This window comes from Mirounga angustirostris, unplaced genomic scaffold (assembly GCF_029215605.1).
Source record: "Mirounga angustirostris isolate CCGP_5_RB_7025 unplaced genomic scaffold, mMirAng1.0.hap1 SCAF_7, whole genome shotgun sequence".
Taxonomy (NCBI): Eukaryota; Metazoa; Chordata; class Mammalia; order Carnivora; family Phocidae; genus Mirounga; species Mirounga angustirostris.
Window position 1 is genome coordinate 129,186,278 of NW_026991715.1, and position 19,204 is coordinate 129,205,481.

The window sequence follows — 19,204 nt, forward strand, 5'->3', positions numbered from 1 at the left end:
GCTAGGGGGCCCTGGGTAGCTCAGTTGGTTAACCTCTGCCTTTAGCTCAGGTCATGGTCCCAGGGTCCTGGGATTGAGCCCCTGTGCTGGGCTCCCTGCTCAGTAGGGAGTCTGCTTCTGCCTCTGCCCCCCTGCCCCTACTTGTGCTCTCCCTCCCTCTCTCTCTCTCTCAAATAAAAAAACAAAAATCTTAAAAAAAAAACCCACATATGCTAGTTGGAAGTAATAACATTTTTTAGGAGAATGAAAAAGATGCATGTATCTTTTTCTATACAGTTAACAAAAATCCCTTCTGCCTAATATAGTTTTTATGACTTCATGTTTTCTGGGTCTGTTTACACGTATGTGTGTATAAACTACTTGAACATGCATCTTTATAAATATGGCCTTAAAATCACCTCAGAGAGAAACTAGTTATGTTGAGATCGTAAACAACATTAGTTTCTCGTACTCTCTCCTTGCTTAAGTGGGGGTATACTGATTCAAAATGAGCAATTTGACAATTCTGGGTCATTCTAGTGTATGTGTAACCAAGTTATAACATAAATAATATTGACTTGCATCTAAAGTGGTGTGTTATAAAATTTTTTTTTTCCTTTAAGATTTTATTTTTAAGGGGCGCCTGGGTGGCTCAGTCGTTAAGCGTCTGCCTTCGGCTCAGGTCATGATCCCAGGGTCCTGGGATCGAGTCCCGCATCGGGCTCCCTGCTCCGCGGGAAGCCTGCTTCTCCTTCTCCCACTCCCCCTGCTTGTGTTCCCTCTCTCGCTGTGTCTCTCTCTGTCAAATAAATAAATTAAAAAAAAAAATCTTTAAGATTTTATTTTTAAGTAATCTCTACACCCAGCATGGGGCTCGAACTTACAACCCCGAGATTGAGAGTCACATGCTCCACTGACTGAGCCAGCCAGGCGCCCCAGTGTGTGACCAGTTTCTAGCATGCCCGTTATTTCACGTGATTCTCACAACAAGGGTATGAGTAGCTTTGATTACACATAATGACTGTAGAAAGTCTGAAAAAATGAGGGTCGCTCAGAACCTCATGAGCTGGAGGGAATCACTGTTAAGCTGTGTTTGATGGTCAGCCCAGCTCTGAGAGATGATTGGGGTCGATAACTTGCCTCAGTGGTCACCCAGCTCGTGAGTGGAGCAGACCCAGTGCTCTTCACCAGCCTCCCGCCGCCCTTCGCTCATCCACCATGGCCCCGTGTCCGGGTAAAAGAGCGATTTCATCTTCCGGCAGGATGATCGATGACCCGATCCCTGGGCAAGTCCCCCACCCGCCTGCTGACACACAGGCTCCCGAGCAGCCCGTGGATGGCAGCGAACGACTGCTGAAACAGAAGCCTCCAACCGCGCCCCCCTTCCGGCAGGTTACCCCCCGCTTCCTCACACACTCCATACTCACTCACACAGTAGTGACTCAGGTCCCAAGCTACGAAGAGGAAATCAGTTACCTTCTCCACAGCTCCCCCTGGATGAACACCAGTCCTGGTCTCTTCGACGGAAGTGGCCTGGACACACGGGTCGTCGACTCCGTCGGTCGGGTGTACTGTCGCTGAGTCGCTGGGCCTGGCATCAGCCTCGGGCCTTCTGTGGTGTGGGCTGACCCTGGCCACTGGTTTGTGCCTGGACCCCAGGCTGTCATTCTTCTGCTGGGCGGACCTGGGGGTCTCTGTGTTGCCCAGACTCGGGCTGCCCATGTCGGCTTTGTATTCCAGTTTGGGCGAACTCCTCGATCCTGATAGTTCCTTCCTCCCCGAGCAGCCAGGGCCACCCTTGGGGGCTGCTGCAGAGGCCAGCAGGTTGGCTGCATGGGGAGGAGTGTCCCCCACACCCTCTGCGACACTCTCCTCTGAGTCCCGTGAGCTGCGGAGGAGAGGCACTGAGGCCTTGCTGACCATGGTTTTCTGGGGCTGTGCCCCCCGGCTGTTGATACCCATGACCTTGGGAGAGGTCATCAGGACGTGCCTCGAGTCGTCCTCCGCCAGAGGCCTGCTGGGACCGGGGAGGGTCCCCGGGAGGGAAATGCAGTCCCCTTCCCCGTCAAACTCCCCCTCGTCGGTGGCATCGTCTGTGTTGTAGCACCCCACCCTCCTCTGGCGGAGGAGTGGGGTCCGGAGGAGCTGCGGGCTCCCAGGGAGACTGGCTTGTCTGGCAACCGTCACCTGCTTGTGGAGGAGCCCAGAGGCCCGCTGGCTTCCTAGCGTCACGAGGCTGTTGGCCCTGGGTTTTCCTGGCTCCTTGTGAGCTGGTGGGGATGGGGAAAGAAACGGCCAAATGAAATGGGGTTTCCCAGCCGGCCTGGTTTTGCACCCCGCCCCCCAGTTACACAGGAGCATCCCCACAACTGCCAGCCATTCATCCTCTGGCCGCTGACCACCGGGCTTTAGTGATGTGGCTTCTTGGGATTTGCACCCAGTGGACAGTGGCTTCTCGCTCCCCTTTTCCTACTCGTCTCCCTTTCTGTTTGCTTAAATTTTTTTTTTTTTTTTTTTACTTCAACCTCTGGATTGTTTAGCTTAAGCACATATGCTGCCTAGAGACAGAAATGTTTAATTCAACGCCCAGGATGCCTGCCACCACTGCTGGGGTTCACACTACATGCTGTTGCTGGGAAGTCCTCTTTGGGACGATGCCCGGAGAGGAACCAGCCCCGCATGCTGGCACCTTCTTATCACACGAGGCCCTTCCTTCATTTGCAGGGATGGGGGCGGGGGGCATAGAAGCTCCTAGAACATGGTACAGGGAAGCCTGAGATGATTATCGACGCGAGTTCCAAGCAGGGAGGAGGGAGGGCCCATGCTGCTCAGCAGACCCGTCACGGCTTGCTGAATGCACGCAAAAGTGCATGGGCTTCCACCACGTGGCAGAAATGCTGCTGTCGGAGACAAGAGTATGCTTGTCCGCGGTTCCAGATGAGAGCCGGAGTGGTCAGGTCTGCCTGTCCTGAGACAGGGATGTTCTTGGGCAGACATTAGAAGTAAAAAAAGAACAAAGGGGAGAAAAAGCAGACCACAGCAGCCGAAGCCCGAGGAATCAGTATGGTTCGCGTCAGCTCATTCTCTCATACTACAGTGAGAGCGTGATCAAGGAGATTTGAAAACAACTGTCTGATAACATTGGTCTCTTATGAGTTCTGAATCTTTCACTCAGCTGCCTTCTAAAAAGAAGTCAGTTAGGGCCTGGTGAAGGAAGGGACCTGGAATTTCGCTAGGAATCCCCTAAAACAGAAGGCTGTTAGCTTGCCACCCTGATTGCATGCCATAAATTTCAAGATGATGCTCGGTAAACCGCATCTAAATGCTGTCCGGGTTAGTCACCTCCAACAGCCCGGGTACAGAACAGGCACCCAGACCCTTCACCCCAGAACCGACGGGCCAGTCAGCAGTGGGGGGCTGCATTTTCCAAAAATAAGTTCAGAATTTAGGGTACAAAGATGGCTTCTATGACCAAAGGCGCGGCTTCCAGGTCCCTGTTCACATTATACCGCCCCGCTATGTAAACCAACGGGGCCCGAGTCAGAAAACAGGCGTTGTTGGGGCGCCTGGGTGGCTCAGTGGTTAAGCGTCCGCCTTCGGCTCGGGTCATGGTCCCAGGGTCCTGGGATCGAGCCCCGCATCGGGCTCCCTGCTCAGCGGGAAGCCTGCTTCTCCCTTTCCCGCCCCCCCCTGCTTGTGTTCCCTCTCTCGCTGTCTGTCAAATAAATAAATAAAATCTTAAAAAAAAAAAGAAAGAAAGAAAACAGGTGTGGTTTACTAGAGGTGCTAGCTGGCAGGCCACCGTCCTCGGAGGTGCTGCGGCTGCTGCCTGGGGAGTCCTCGTCCTCAGAGCCGGCCACCATGAGGTCTGGCAGGGAGCCTGGGACACCGTGGGCCAAGTCCTGGGAGGCTTCGGGTTCAGAAATCAGGGCGTCCTGTTGGAGAGACGGTGCGGGCTGATGGGGGAGGCGCGCCAGAGGCCAGTTATCCGAAACAGTAACTCCTGGCTTTCCAAGAACACTTCGTTCTCATCCACGGTCATTTGAAACAGTGGTGAGAGTAGACACCCACTTCCATTGACTCTAGGATGGCTAAATTAGACAACTGATGAAAACGGCAATGGTTGCTGCCAGACGAGGTTTTTAAGAGATTTTTTTTTTTTTTTTTGGCCAAATGTTTAGCAATGACCAGAAAAGCCACAGCAGCGATTTATCAACCATCCCAGGAAAACCACTGGGGGAAGAGATAGGAAAATGGAATGACATTGCAAGCCACTGGTTCAGCCTAGTGATGGAACAGAAAAGAGGGGGATCTGAATCCTGTGCTCAGATCCACTGGGACTGAGGAATCACCAGCTGGGAAACATTCTAGTCTCCTTAAAGTCACAGGTCCCCCCAAAACCAACCGGAGACCCCTTTATTGTGGAGCAGTTTGAAAACTGTTTTTAAACTGAAGCTCAGTTCTTTTATTTTGTTGCTCTATTCTTTTCTTAGATGAGTATTTAATAAAAGAAACACACATTTTTGTATTTGTTCTCAAATTAGCATTGTTGCCGTAGTCTGTAAAGTGGCTAAAATGACTCCCGGACAAAGATATGGGCTGGGCCCTCAGGTTTGACTTCTGGGCCCCAGGAACTGGTTCATGGGCCAGCTGAATGAGGCAGTAGTGTGCCTTGACTCACCTTTTTTGCAAGAGAGGGACTCTTCAAGGGGGTACCTGTTGGAGAGAAAATTCACCATAATGTCAAAGCAGCAAAGCATACATCCTTACAAATAGGTTCACATTCTTAACCACAAAAGAAGGAGCCAAACATATTAACCCCTCTTCGCTTGACTGACACTGATGGGCCACGTGTGTAGGTATAGACATGCATGCACTCAACCCGGGTACCCGATCCCTACTCCATCCCACCTCCCAAGGTTCTGCTCATGCTTCAAGCCTGAACGTGGATGTTACGACTTCCATGATAATCCCAGTTGGAGGTAACTTCTTCTGAATCTTAAAAGTATTTTATACTACCCATACACCAATTTTCATACACACAGTACAATGTAATTATAAGTGGATGCCCCTCATCTCCCTTCCTCAACTATTTATAAGGCTGAGACCCTCACTGATCTGACCCCACAGTGCTCAGCATTGCACCTGGATCTAGGAAGTATTCAGTGATATTTGTTGAATGGATTGAAGGATCAATGAACAAAGAAATGCCACTCAAACTCCTGAAGGAACTCGGGGGAGGGTTGAATACCTATTTTGGTTTTTAGTAGAAGGATGAAAAGATTTGGCGTTGAAACTTTAAGTTATATGCCATGAGCAAAAAGAGCTTGCACATGAGGTTCATAGCTTAATAAAATCTTTTGTAAATGATTGTGGGCATACGCCGGGATTATGAGAGGGCAGTTTGCAGGCAGGTCAGGAGAACGGACTGGCCGAATAAAGAGCCCATTATGGCTGGGGCCACTTTAAATATATTAATTATGGATGCAAATAATCAGGGTATTCCATGGCTGCCAAAAAATCCTATGCCTTCCTTTTCCTCCGACAACCAGTAACTCACGTCTCAGTTTCTTTTTCGCCCGACATCAGTCTTGACATCAGTAATATCTTGAGTTGAGACATGTTTGCAGAGTCCCTTTGAATTTCCATTCTACTGGAAACATTACTTTTAAAACTTGATGCAATGTTTCCAATTTGAAATTCATAGGAAATTCTTATTATCTCAATCCTTCTCTGCCTGAACTTTCCTACTTAAGACGGGGGAAATCATGATTTGGGGAGCTTCTACTATTACTCTTCTTCAGTTGAAACTTAAAAAAATATCTACTTATTATTGAAGTAAGGCTGCCATACTGGGTGGAAACCTTTAGTTCACGTAAAGAAACCCCAGGCTTTGGAACGGAGAACACTCTGCGTCTACCAAACAACTGATATTTTGGTATTACTTTTTACCTAGGCCATTTCAGATGAATTGTACATAAACACATGAAATGCTGTTAACTCATTTTTGTAAATTATCTCATAGTGTAAGAAGCATGCATGATTAGAACTTTAATAAAGCACATTAAATAACAGCAGAAATCAAAAGTAGCAGCTAGGAGCAAGCACAGGATCTCTTTGACAATGACTTCTGCCAAACCTGGTCATGACAAAGACTCTAATATCACAGCATGGGGCAGGGCCCCCTGGGGGAGCTTCCTGGAAAGCTCTACTCATGCTGGACGAAGACGTGCAATTACAGTACCTAAGCCTGGAGAGGAGCTGGCCTCTTTGCTCTCCTGATAAGTGCTGCGTGCGATCACTGCGTCCATTTCCTGCTCGGAAACCTGATTTTCAGCAGAAAGCACAAATGAGATGGTTTTCTTTATTTATTTTTCCCCAATAAAAGTAGCTAGGACCTGAGTCAGAGGCTGAGTGCAGATAAAGAGGGACACCACAGCACCAAAGATTATGACAGTCCTCGGAAGCAATAACTCAGGGCATATAAGGACAGCCGGGTTAGCTGATCGCTTCCAACAATATGTTCAAAACAAGACCTTCGGCTGGTTCCCCAAGTCATTAACGCGCCCAGGTGCTATAGTTACCAACCACATGGCTGATACCTGCCTCTCTAGAACACTCACTTCTATTTCTTTTCTTCCTAGATTTTATTTAAACAATTGCAAACCTACATAAAGCTTGTAAGAGCAGCACAAGAGGAGTATACTCTTCACTGTTGTTGTTTTACACATTCTGCCATATTTACACTCATGCTCTTTTTTTAAGATTTTATTTATGTATGTATGTATGTATTTATTTGACAGAGAGAGAGAGGGAGGGAGAGAGAGAAAGCACATGAGCAGGGGGAGAAGCAGAGGGGGAGGGAGAGAGAATCTGAGCACGGAGCCTGATGCAGGGCTCGATCTCATGACCGTGAGTTCATGACCCAGGCCAAAACCAGGAGTCGGAGGCTTAACTGACTGACAGCCATCCAGGCTCCCCACTCATGCTCTTTCTTAATACACACACACACACACACACACACACACACACACACTGCTTCACTTTTTACTAAACCATTTGGAAGTTAGTTGCAGACATCATGAACGTTCACCCAGAAATATTTTAGCATGTATCTCCTCAAAACAAGGACATTCTCTTCAATAACCCTGGTACTATTACCATTCTAGGAAATTTAACATTGACACAAACGACTGTCTAATTTACATTTCATATTCCAATTTAGCCAACTGTCCTAATACTATCCTTCAGAAACACTATTCCAAGTGTGTCTGTAGACAGAAGTAGTTCATAGGAAATTTGATGCCAGCTTGCGAGGAGATAGGTTTTTCCTCCAGAATGCTTATCAACACTCAGTTTCTTTCACCAACAGTGTCCTCCTGGGGAAAAAGTGCCCACTGAACTGAGTGGTGTACATCATGAGGTAACTGATTTGCATTCTGGTGTGAGCTCCTTATCTTGTGGGTCTTAGTAGATGGTCACCAGCCAACACCTTTGCATAGTAATGCTTCATAGAAATTTCATTTTTGGCAATCCAGAATTCAATTCAGGGTCTAGTTGTCATGTCTTTTTAGACTCCTTTAATCCAGAACATTACTGAGCCTTTCTTTGTCACAATACTGATACTTTGGAAGAAACCCAGGCCAATCAAACCCCCAATTAGGATTTGTGTGATAGTTTCTTCATGCTAAGACTTAGATTATGCATTTTTTTGGCAGAAAAACTACAAAAACTGTTTCCTTCTCATGCTTCAGAGGGGCACTCAGGGTCAGTGTTTCATGTTTCATGGCTGGTGATAACTTTGACCACTTGGTTAGGATGGAGTTCACCGGATTTCTCCACTGGAATTTTTTTTTTTTGGTCATCAATGAGTGATCTATGAGGAGACAGCTTGAGACAACATCAGTATCCTGCTCCCCAGTATATTTTTACTCAATGGTTTTAGTATCATTGATGATTTTTACTTGGATCAATTTTTACAATGAACTTTTCAAAATAGTCATTTTATAACTCTTTTCTTTCTATATTTACTGGAATCATGGTAGATTCATGGATTTTTCCCCCCCATCAGTTGTTATCCATAACTGTCATTATTCACAGAAAATAATTTTTTAAAGCCTGACATACGCTGAATTATGAGATATTTTAAAAGACAATTACATAACTTGCACAGAATTTCTTTTTTAAAGGTAAGAATACTGTAAACTTAGAATGGTAATTTTGTGTGGTAAAATAACATTTAGCATAAATAATATTTGGATAAGCATAGCAATTTGTCCTCATAAGTAAATAAAGCTATGCAGGATTCAGCATTACATTTTTTTTTTTAAAGATTTTATTTATTTATTCATGAGAGACAGAGAGAGAGAGAGAGGCAGAGGGAGAAGCAGGCTCCCAAGGAGCAGGGAGCCCGATGCGGGACTCGATCCCCGGACCCTGGGATCATGACCTGAGCCGAAGGCAGACGCTTAACCGACTGAGCCACCCAGGCGCCCTGCAAATTTTTCTTGACATTAGACCTTCAATGTTTGCAGCTGTTTTTCTGAGTGGGAAAAAGACGGCTGGGGTTTGGAACAAGTGAAAGATTTCCTGGATAATTCTATTCGTGCTGAGAGCCCCAGTACCAGTTAAAAATGGACCCTTCTGACCTTCTTCTGGCAAGTCCAAATCTTAGCTTGTCTAGACCTGGAGGGTTTGAATATTCCAGTTGGGCAGCCACTGCTTCAGTCATTATGAGAAACAGAAGAAAAGAAAATCCTTGTGGTATTTCTATTGGAACAACATGAAAACTAAGGAAGCACATACATTCAGTACCCAAATGTACTATTGGCATGAAATGGGGGGTGAGCGGTACAAAAATACATTAAACATAAAGTGGAATCTTGACCAAAAGAAAAATATAGTATGATGTTACAACTAAGAACACCATGTTTACCTAGGAAGAAATGTGAAATCTAGTCAAACAAATACTGAAATCTGGTTTTGCTGGATGTATCTCCAATGCCATCATGACGACCGTTTTACTGTGGCTAGACACATGAATCAACCGGTATTCAACAGGCTCGCAGACCACCAGTCCATCAGGATTATTATGCTTTGCACGGAAATGGCATTTTGATGTTTGATTGTATTGGCAAATTGGGCAGATGCTTTTGGGCTGAGTTGAAGCAGACCTCCAAACAAATCGTGACCTGTGCTATGTTGGAATGGATTCTGAAGTCAGACGTGCCTGAAGCCAATGACTGCAAATCACTGAGAACTGATTTTTTTATAATGTTGCTGAGGGATGTGCTGGGTCAGCCCAAGCTTATTGGACTGCTTTGGAAGAGGGAAGGGGGAAGGGGGAAGGGGGTATGGCCATTAAGGTGATGGAATCCAAGGGAGGACCCTGGAGGAAGGAGCCAAGACTACTCTAGCTGTGAGTATGAGGCAAAATGCTGTTAAAAATGACCCAAAGAGAGCCATGGGGGACAGCAGGAAGACAAAGGAGAAGAGGCTGTAAGAGATAGTGTTAGGATTACAAAATAGAAAGGAGGAAAAATAGGAAGTGATGAGAAAAAATGGAAAAAGGCAGAAGCAGACTTGGTTCTATATGAATGATATTCAAGAAGTTTTTATTTAAGACATAAATGAGAATGCACGTAGACAAGAGAAAACAATCTGGGGAAAAAAACAGTAGCGGAGTTGACTTTGAATTAGTCCAATGGCAATTGTTGACCAACCAAGCACTGTGGAGAACCAGTACCACAGACCCCACTAAGACACTAAAAATGATGCCATAAAATTAACCCACTAAAGAAATCTCAGACATGGGAGGACCCATGAGGTCTCTCCGCACAGACTTCCTTTTTTTTTTTTTTAAAGATTTTATTTATTTATTTGAGAGAGAGAATGAGAGAGAGAGCGCACATGAGAGGGGGGAGGGTCAGAGGGAGAAGCAGACCCCCTGCTGAGCAAGGAGCCCGATATGGGACTCGATCCGGGGACTCCAGGATCATGACCTGAGCCGAAGGCAGTCGCTTAACCAACTGAGCCACCCAGGCGCCCTCCGCACAGACTTCTTACTCTCAAAATGGCATACAAGTTCATTAAGCACAGCAGCCTGGGCCCATGTAGGACATAATAGTATAAATGATACAGAAGAGGTGGTCATAGGACAGGCACAAAAAGGGCTAATGTTCTTAAGGAGCATTTTGAGTTGTTGGAAGGAAAAGGTTAAATTTTGTAAAAATACAACCTGATTGCAATATTAGAGACAAGCTAATTTAAAAAGATTTTTACATCAAGTACTCAAAACAACAAAAATGCAGTGCTCAACGCCAGTAGAATCAAATTTGCTCAAGTGGCTTCTGGTTAACCTAAAAAAATTCAAAACAACTGCTTAAGTATAGAAAAGATACAACTAAATATCAGCAAAGGCCAAGGATACAGGGGCTATGATTATCAGCAAATTCAACAATGTGATAATGATGTTGAAAGAAATTAGTGGGCTCTTAAGCCTTAATTACAGAAGTATTCTGCTCAGGTCGAGGATGGCCTGGAGGGACCATTTAGTCCACTGCTCTCAGATTTTCTTGATGCAGAAACCCAAAAAAGGTTAAGTATCTCACCAGAGATCAAACAACCAGCTGGGACTTACTCAGAACCGAGCACTCTTTATCTTCTACCACATTTTATATTCACCAATAACAATGTCAAAATTTTCTAATAAAATTTCTAAGAGTATGAAGACAAAGACGTCCAGATCAGTGATTTGTTTCCCATGTGTATCGGTTACCTTGGTCACCGAGTGACCACAAGCTGATGATTCCCATGCCCAGCTGGGTAAACTGTCTCACCAAAGAGCGTACATCATCATAGGAACACGTGTCTCACTGCTTCAGGACAAACAGCCACGCCATCTTCCCATACTCAGAACAATATGAAATACTTCACCTTTGGGTTAGGGTGCCGGCCGATGACAAGGCGCACAGGTCCTGGGGGGCATTTGCTCAGGATGGTATGGACCTTGCTTAAAGCAGCATGGCGGACGTTGACCGAGTTCACTTCCAGGATTTGATCTCCGCGGCTAGGGAGGACAAATGACCAACACTCTGTGGTAACAGTTAGCTTTTTACAAGATCTCCTTCTGGGAGAGGTTTATAATTTGAAATCTTTTCTGAATACCTTAAACAAGCAAATGACATCCTTTTGTCTTTGCATATGGGTAAAAAAGCAACACATTCATATAAACAAAGCAATGTACATAGCAATACTTTGAACAGGTATTATTATTCCTATTATTTAGATAAGGCCCCAGGCTCAGAGGTCACCCCGATGTCACACACTGTTGAACTCAGGTCTGTCTACCTTTTGATCATCACAAGATAGCCCCTTGACCACCATCATTTTCTTTTTTCCTACCATCTTGAAATGATTATTGTAATATAATTTGAGGAAGAAATACCTGAAGCTCAAAGGTTACCCAAGAGTTTGTAAAACCGTTTCAAATTTGAACAAATGAGAAATTGGGGACAAGATGCCCATTTTGACTTGAAATTATAGGCAGAGAACTCGGTATGAGAGAACAAAGACTCTTTATGTGGGGTTTGAAGAATGTTCATTTGGCAGGCTCCAGACATATGGAAACATTCAAGAAAGAAACATCATCTTGGGATGTCATTAAAGGATTTTTTTCCTGGGGTTCTAAAAGTATATTTTCTTTAATGTACTTTCGATGATTTGCTAAAAAATTTTTTTTGTATGGAAATTCACTCTGATGATTAACTAAAAACATAATATAATCTACTGACAGGGCCCCAAAATGGCAACCTTAAGGAATATCATTTTGACAATTCCTCAACTGCTCAAGGACTTGGAAGCTTACAGGGGAGAAAGGTGATACTGTTTGCAAAGGGTGTTTTGTGCAATGTGTGTACTTCTTGTGAAGTTTAGGTGGGCACAGGCCCATTGCAGTTACTCTGAATAGAACACCTAGACATCTCTTTATAAACAGAACACCCATGCTACCAATCAACTAGCTAGATTGAGAAATCAGACACACAGTGATTTCAGACAATAAGCATCTAGACAACATCACTCAAAAAGGAATGAAACAACAGGAAAGGCTCAAGAGATTATACTTAATCATAAAGGCCTCCTAGTGAAGGGCAGGCTTTCGGGACTCTTTGGTATCCAGCGATTATGAGCTGTTAGGAGCAGTTCCTAGCATTACATATGAATTTTACATAAATGATATAAACATGAAAGAAAGTACTTAGGTAATCATAGATATCTGTACAGAATTGTATTTTGTCAAGTTTCTGAAACTGAGCTTCTGAGTCCAAATAGATCAAAATAGGCAAGCCAAGATACAGAGTTCTCTACTTCAACCCAATTTCAATTAGATTAGCTTTTCCCCTTTTAGGAAATGCTATTAATTGTAACCTTGGCTACATTACTGCCAATAATACAGAAGTTTAAGATCTCACACAAGGATGTAATAGGGCAGGATACCTTACATGTACATTCATTCATTCATTCATGAACGCGCGAGAAGCCTATACGATCGGGTTTACAACGAACCTCAGATTGCTCTCCATCTTGGCCACTGAGCCTGGGGCCAGGCTGTGAATGTAGATCCCTGGAGGGCTGTTCTCCAGAGCCAGGCAGCAGGCACCGATGCCTAATCCAACTCTTGGCTCTGTGAGAGGCATCAGTCAAAGAAAATAAAATTAAAAAAAAAAAAAAAGTATAAGTGATCTGAAGCTGCATTAATGTATATTCAGACCAATAACCATTTATTTGTGACCAGACTCAGAATGGAAATCCTGCTTTCCTTTGTCAACATCATCATATTCTGTAAATGAAATGAGTTCACGGCAGACTAGGCTAACTATGGGCTGTGAATTATTTAGCGGTCCGCTCTCCGCTTAGTCTAAAGAGCCTCCTCAAGTCTGTTTCTGGAAATAGGCAGAGTCAAAGTAATATATATGTGTATATATATATTTTTTAAAGAATAAGTAATCTCTGCACCCAATGTGGGGCTGCAACTCACAAACCCGAGATCAAGAGTCATGTGCTCCACTGACTGGGCCAGCCAGGGGCCCCAATATTTTTTATTCTGGATACACAGCTTTAAGTTTTCTTTCACTTGCCTTTTTAAGCAACTAATCTCTTGGTTATTTAACTGCTTATCATATTTCTGTAGTAGGTGTAGAGAAAAAAGAAAGAAAGACGAAAAGCAGTAAGATTTGGTGAAGACGCACAACTTTTAGTTGTTGAGTGTATTCTTTTTTATTTATTTGACAAAGAGAGAGACAGTGAGAGAGGGAACATAGCAGGGGGAGTGGGAGAGGGAGAAGCAGGCTTCCTGCTGAGCAGAGAGCCCGATGCGGGGCTCGATCCCAGGACCCTGGGATCATGACCTGAGCCGAAGGCAGATGCTCAACGACTGAGCCACCCAGGTGCCCCATGTTGACGGTATTAACTATAATCTTTGGTTTTAAAAAAAATTTTTTTAATATTTTTTATTTATTTGAGAGAAAGAATGAGTGCATGAGTAGGGGGAGGGGCAGTGGGAGAAGGAGAAGCAGTCTCCCCCACTGAGCAGGGAGCCCAATGTGGGACTCGATCCCAGGACCCTGGGATCATGACCTGAGCCGAAGGCAGACGCTTAACCGACTGAGCCACCCAGGCGCCCTGTTCTTTAAAATTTTACATTAGCCCTAGAATTAAGCCAGTCTATGATTTTTCTTTCTTTCTTTTTTTAACCTGAGTTTCTGACACACAGTGATTCGTCTGGGGAGAGCTTAAAAGACTTTTTGTGCTAGTGCTAACTTCTTTTCACTTTAGTAAAACGACTAAAATCTCTACTTTTGATCCCACTGTCCATTTAGAGACTACCATACGTGGTTGGCAGCAGATTGTTCCAAAGGAACAATTTATAGAAAAAATATAAAAGGTTAACTTAAGAACAGATTACAAATTGTTACTCAAGACAATGCAATGAAAGTGAGGAAGAGCTGGTGTCACCTTTGTTGAGTGTCACTTCCATGACAATCCTGTCCTTGGGCCCAGGGGCCTTCCGACCCAGGGACGAAGAACTGCCTTCATCAGAGCCTGCCGCTGAGCTGCCCCCACTGGTGTTGAAGTTTGGGGAGCTGGATCTGCTCATGTGTGTGGGTGTTGAGCAGGGCGTGAGGCTTGGGCTCAGTAACTTTGTGCGTACCGTTAAGACAAATAATCCACTCCGGATTTGCTGAAAAAACAAAAAGATAGAAGGGCAAAAACATTCAGATTGTTCCTAGATCGAAGGGTGGATAAAAAAAAAAATCTCAAACCCAAACCAGAAGGAAATAAAGGAAGAAAAAGAAAGAAGACAAAAGAGATAAATACGAATGTTGTTACCTTAAAGGTATGAATGGCTTCTTGGAACGTCAAGCCCTTTATTGGTATTCCATTTACATCAAGGATTTCATCCCCTAGTGACCAGATAGGAGAATTACATTGACATTGTGCTTTAGAAGATAGCATATGGTACCTGATTTACAAGTCTATAAAATGATTTTTATTGTTCCAGTGTGCTTTCATTAACTTAGCTCCCAGGAATTTCACAAAATGGGACAACTAATAACAATGCATATTCTTTCGCAGTATTTCTGTATCTCCATCTTTAATGAAAACAACTAGGGGACATATCAAGACGTTATTCTTTAGCCACTGCCAAGTTTGATAAAAGGAGTCCTACGTTTAGAGATCAAAATGCAATAATGAGTCCCAAGTCTTTCCACATAGTGTTTAAAAACTTAAGGCCACTGCCAATAAAGCAAGAACATATACAACATGTGAGAAATCCACTTCTGTATTTGCAGAAAGACAAGATTTTTGAGCTTGGAGAATCATCATGGGTTGTGGAAAACTGTTTTAATAACAGAGACAAAAACTTTTGAGATACCATTTAAGAATGGCAGCCCTGCCTCCAGAAATAGTCTAGACGCCTGGTCTTATTGATGCTGTTCCAGGTTCTCAGTCATGAAGCTGGTCAATCACTACATGCTTCTATCTAAGAGATTATTGTGGGCTAATACCAAGTAGCTCTCTCATTCATTCTCTCTCTCTCTCTCTCTCCCAAACTATCCTGGACTCATCCTCATCTTCAAGCCCAAGAAGGTAGAGTCAGGTCATTTTTCCAGCTTGGACATCCTGTTGACCTGTAAGAGTCTGTTTTTGGTTTGTACTCTTGTAACATGGTCTGTGTTTTGGAATAGCAGTTCATCAAAACACGACAAAGTGGCCCCCGAGAGAAGAACAGATGAACTTCGTACAGCAGTTCAGGACAAAAGGGGGACTTCCCTTACCTATAACAAAGTGCAAATCAGCATCAGAACACAGCTTTTCACCTCTCATGGACAGCTAATCCCAGGAGCACACTGTGTATTCCACTAAAGGAATCCTGTAGATGAGTTTGAAAATGTAGCAGTACCCCATGCATTTGTTATGTGCTTTCTCTCTAATGCAATTACAGAAGTTGTAAAAGAGGTGAAATGACCTGTTTAAAAATAATCACCTAACTAGGTGAGGATTTTGGTTTGCTTCCATATGGGAAATGATTGCTCATGCTCTTAAAAATCTTTATACAAGATTTTTAAAAGATCATTCAACACGTTGAAAATCCATTCCAATGATTTACCTTCATTGTAAATGAACACGTATGAAAAAACAGTATTTAGGAGACTCAAGTGCTATTAACCTTTACTAACGACTGCTTTTTCCTCCATTTCCCCCCATCTTACCAGTATTGCAGGATGAATTTCAGTCAAATGAGCACATGGCACATCCATTATAAAAATGCTCTGTTAGAATTTCACATTGTATCATGGAAAACTACATCTAAAACTAATGATGTAATGTATGGTGATTAACATAACAATAAAAATAAACAACAACAAAGAAGCAAAAAAAAAAAAAAAAGAATCTACCCAAAAAGGTAGATGAGTTTAGAACAGTCATGGGATACAAAAATCAGTTGTCCAAAGAAGATATATATATATAAAAAAAGAATTTCACATTGTTTTGAAACTAGATACAAATATCACCTGGGAGTTAATCCTTCCTCTAAGAGAGAGAAATAAATATTCTGTCCTCAAAATAAGCCTGGTCACGTCTTATCATTAGCCTGTAGGCTCCTAGGGTAGCTCTGCCTAGAAAAAGGAGCCTCCAATGGACTCAATCGGTTAAAAAAAATAAGCCAGCAGAACATAACAGTACCTAAAATTTGAGTCAATTGAACTGACCAATCGCAGCATTTCTGAAGGTAACTACAAATAGTGTGATTTAGTCGTTTCATGAAGGAAATGTGTTAATAAGGCAGGAAAAAAATCAGGGCTCACGAATAGGATCTAATGTCCAGCACGGTGACTATAGTTAGCAATACTGTTCTGTCCAGTCGAAAATTTCTAAGAGAGTAGATCTTAAATGTTCTCACCTCCCCCCATCATACACAGTCATTATATGATGTGATGAGGGTGTTAGCCAAATCAATGTGCTGCTCATTTTGCAATATATGTGTATGTCAAACCATCATGTTGTACGCCTTCAACTTACACAATGTTATGGATCAATTACATCTCAATAAAGCTAGGAGGAAAAAAGCACTCATTTAGTATGTTTATGCATGGCAAAATGGCAGGTGCTATGGAGAATATAAAAGGTGTGTGTGTACTCAGCCCTGAGGCAAGAACGGCCTGCAAGCTCTCAGGAATTTTCAAGGCAAGGAACACGATCAAGGACCAAGGGGACAAGACAGACATTTAAAGACCCAAATAAAAAATACCAAATCATTCCACACATCATCTCATTTAATCCCCACAATGACTCCTCAAGATAGGTTTTAATATTCCAAGCTTACAAACTGAGGAAAGTAAAGCTCAGGTTACATCAACTGTCCAAGGTCATGATGTAGCAAGTGTTGGATTCAGCTCAGGTCTGCTTGACCCCCAAGACCATGGCCCTTGGCTGCTGTGCCCCTGGTTTCACATCTTGCAATGGGGCAGATTCTGAAGGAATCAGAGCTCACCACCACTGAGAACCACTGAGAGGCTTTCTCCTACCTTCTTTAAGTCTTCCATCCTCTGCAGCTGATCCATTTGGGAAAATGGTCTTGACAAAAATCCCCATCTGTCCTCGAATGCAGTCTCGACCTCCAGCAATGCTAAAGCCAAGGCCCTACACCCCAAGCAGAAGGGGGTCCAGGTTGTCATTGCAGTATTTAACTGAGGGCATCTGCTCTTGTTTCTATTTAACTGAGGCCTCCTTCCCAGCTAGGCTCAGAGTTAAGCTAACCAGCTATAAATTTAAATTTGCGTTCCCTTTTCCACTTCCTTCCTCAGATCTATTTGCATTGCACCAGCTATGCATTACATTAAAGGGAGAAAGTTTTACGTTGAAACATAGGAACTTGCCAGTATTTGACAACCTTTGGTCTCCAAAAATGGCAACTTCACATGGATCAATTAATAGCTCAGGAGAGTCATTTCATACAATTCGGGTGCCATATTTATTTTATTCTTTTGTGTCAGTCTTTCCATTTTGTATAATATCGAAATGGATGTTTTGTCATTTGTATAATACCAACTTTTTTGTATTCTTCTCTTTGTGATAATGGCAATGTTATGAAATTCATTCAAAAGGATAACTAGGAATATATCCCCTGAAGCTACAGGGGTGGCTTTTCTTTCAATAGTAGTCAATGTTGGAGCATTCACTCCACTCCCACCTGTGCCCTAGCTCCCAGGTGCTGGGGACTCCTTATGTCAGAAGGCCAAAAGGGCGTGACTCACTCAGCAGCCCACAGGAAAGGATGCTAGGGAATCCACTCAAATCTATACAAAGGCCACTTAATCTACTCCTCTTTGTATCTTTTATTTTTTATTTCATGTAAAAACAACAACAAAGTTAACCATTTAGGAAATATATGCTAACATTCACCTGGGGGCCAAAACAGTGAGCAGAAAGGAGCTCACCTTGCCTTTTTCCTTGTACAGCCCGATGATCGAGATGACCGATGGCCGAATGAGTCTCCAAGGAGATTCCACCTGAGTGGCGCTTAGGGAGCGCGTGGACTTCTTTACAATCTGGTATTCCTAAAAGTCAGCGCATGGCCAGGTCAGGGATAGTCTCATTACCCTTCTGGGGCCTCTGGCATCAAAATATATTCAGATTGTGAAAACCTCAGTTGTCTTTTGGGTTAGACAGCCATTTCTCTGCGCTCCATCTCTGGTCAAGCAGCTAAAGGAGTTTATGATGAATCCCACTGGATTCAGCCAGCCCTCTGCTGTAACACACTGCCATGCTTCCCTCTCCACAAAAGAGCTGAGTGGAGGCTGCAAGCACCCAGGGTTGCTCTTTCTTTGACCGTACCCCATACGTCCTACTTCGTGCTTTCTGGAATGGAGTCAGGAACCGGAAGCCGAGAGGCCTCAGAGACGTAGGAGGGCTATCCTGTGGTCAGGTTCTCCCTGGAAGCCGCTCCTACCCCCATCCCAATTCACAATCATGGTTAGAAAGTATCTTGCCATTTTAAGCTTAATGCGCTCAACCAAAAATGTAGCAAGCCCTTGTTTCTTATAAAACCCAAACCACAAACCCCGACAACTGTTATTCCACATAAAACACCCCACTGACAAACGGCAGCAGCTTTGGTTCTAACCCCTCACATTTGGAAAAGAAAATACTTTCCCATCAGCCACCGTTTCCCCCCGTCCTGGCATGCAGAAGCTCAAATCTCAACCCCTTTCTTGTCCATCACCCACATGCACACGTGTATAAGCAGGGTACACTATTTATAACATAAACAAGAGTTTCAGCAAACCTATTGCTAAAGCACTTCCACAGTCTATCTTCTTGCTATCCTTCTTAGAATAATCAATCTCTTAAATGAGACAGATATTCCAGCATAAGCAAAAAAAAAAAAAAAAAAAAAATCACTTCATGCTTAATGTGAGAAAAGAGACATCAGAAAATAGTTTTTAATCCTTAATTAGTATATTCTACAGCCAAGCTAGAAGTGAGATGTCTGCTAATGATATTTTTGTATTCCTGGCAGCTTAAAACCATTATATTTTGCAGTTTTACAAAATATCTACCAGCTATACTGGCCTCCCAGACTCTGATTCATTTAAAAAATGTTGGCTTGGCAAGGTTACTACCCTTTTACTGAAACCATCATGGAGACGGCCAGACAGAG

General features: G+C 43.5%; 1 protein-coding gene and 1 long non-coding RNA gene across 12 annotated transcripts in view; one reads left to right on the forward strand and one right to left on the reverse strand.

The window, feature by feature from the left end:
- LOC135365450 (uncharacterized) overlaps positions 1 to 4,298 on the forward strand; it is a 32,960-nt gene extending 28,662 nt beyond the window's left edge. Inside the window, exon 3 of one of the 2 annotated variants that reach the window (XR_010413346.1) lies at positions 4,161 to 4,298. This is a non-coding gene — a long non-coding RNA (uncharacterized LOC135365450). Of the gene's footprint in view, positions 1 to 1,241; positions 1,457 to 4,160 lie in introns of those variants that run through there. The other variant, XR_010413344.1, reaches the window with a different exon arrangement.
- PDZD2 (PDZ domain containing 2) overlaps positions 1 to 19,204 on the reverse strand; it is a 218,794-nt gene that overhangs the window by 21,039 nt on the left and 178,551 nt on the right. For all 10 annotated transcript variants that reach the window (XR_008505115.2, XM_054504637.2, XM_054504635.2 and 7 more), the window contains 10 exons: positions 17,982 to 18,101; positions 17,070 to 17,184; positions 14,368 to 14,441; positions 13,993 to 14,218; positions 12,544 to 12,661; positions 10,915 to 11,047; positions 6,224 to 6,305; positions 4,661 to 4,695; positions 3,758 to 3,914; positions 1,456 to 2,249 (listed from right to left, as the gene is read on the reverse strand). Coding sequence is in view for 9 of the 10 variants with exons in the window: in XM_054504637.2 (XP_054360612.2) it covers positions 1,456 to 2,249; positions 3,758 to 3,914; positions 4,661 to 4,695; positions 6,224 to 6,305; positions 10,915 to 11,047; positions 12,544 to 12,661; positions 13,993 to 14,218; positions 14,368 to 14,441; positions 17,070 to 17,184; positions 17,982 to 18,101 (1,854 nt within the window). In the remaining variant the exon portion in view is untranslated. The remainder of the gene's footprint in view (positions 1 to 1,455; positions 2,250 to 3,757; positions 3,915 to 4,660; positions 4,696 to 6,223; positions 6,306 to 10,914; positions 11,048 to 12,543; positions 12,662 to 13,992; positions 14,219 to 14,367; positions 14,442 to 17,069; positions 17,185 to 17,981; positions 18,102 to 19,204) is intronic.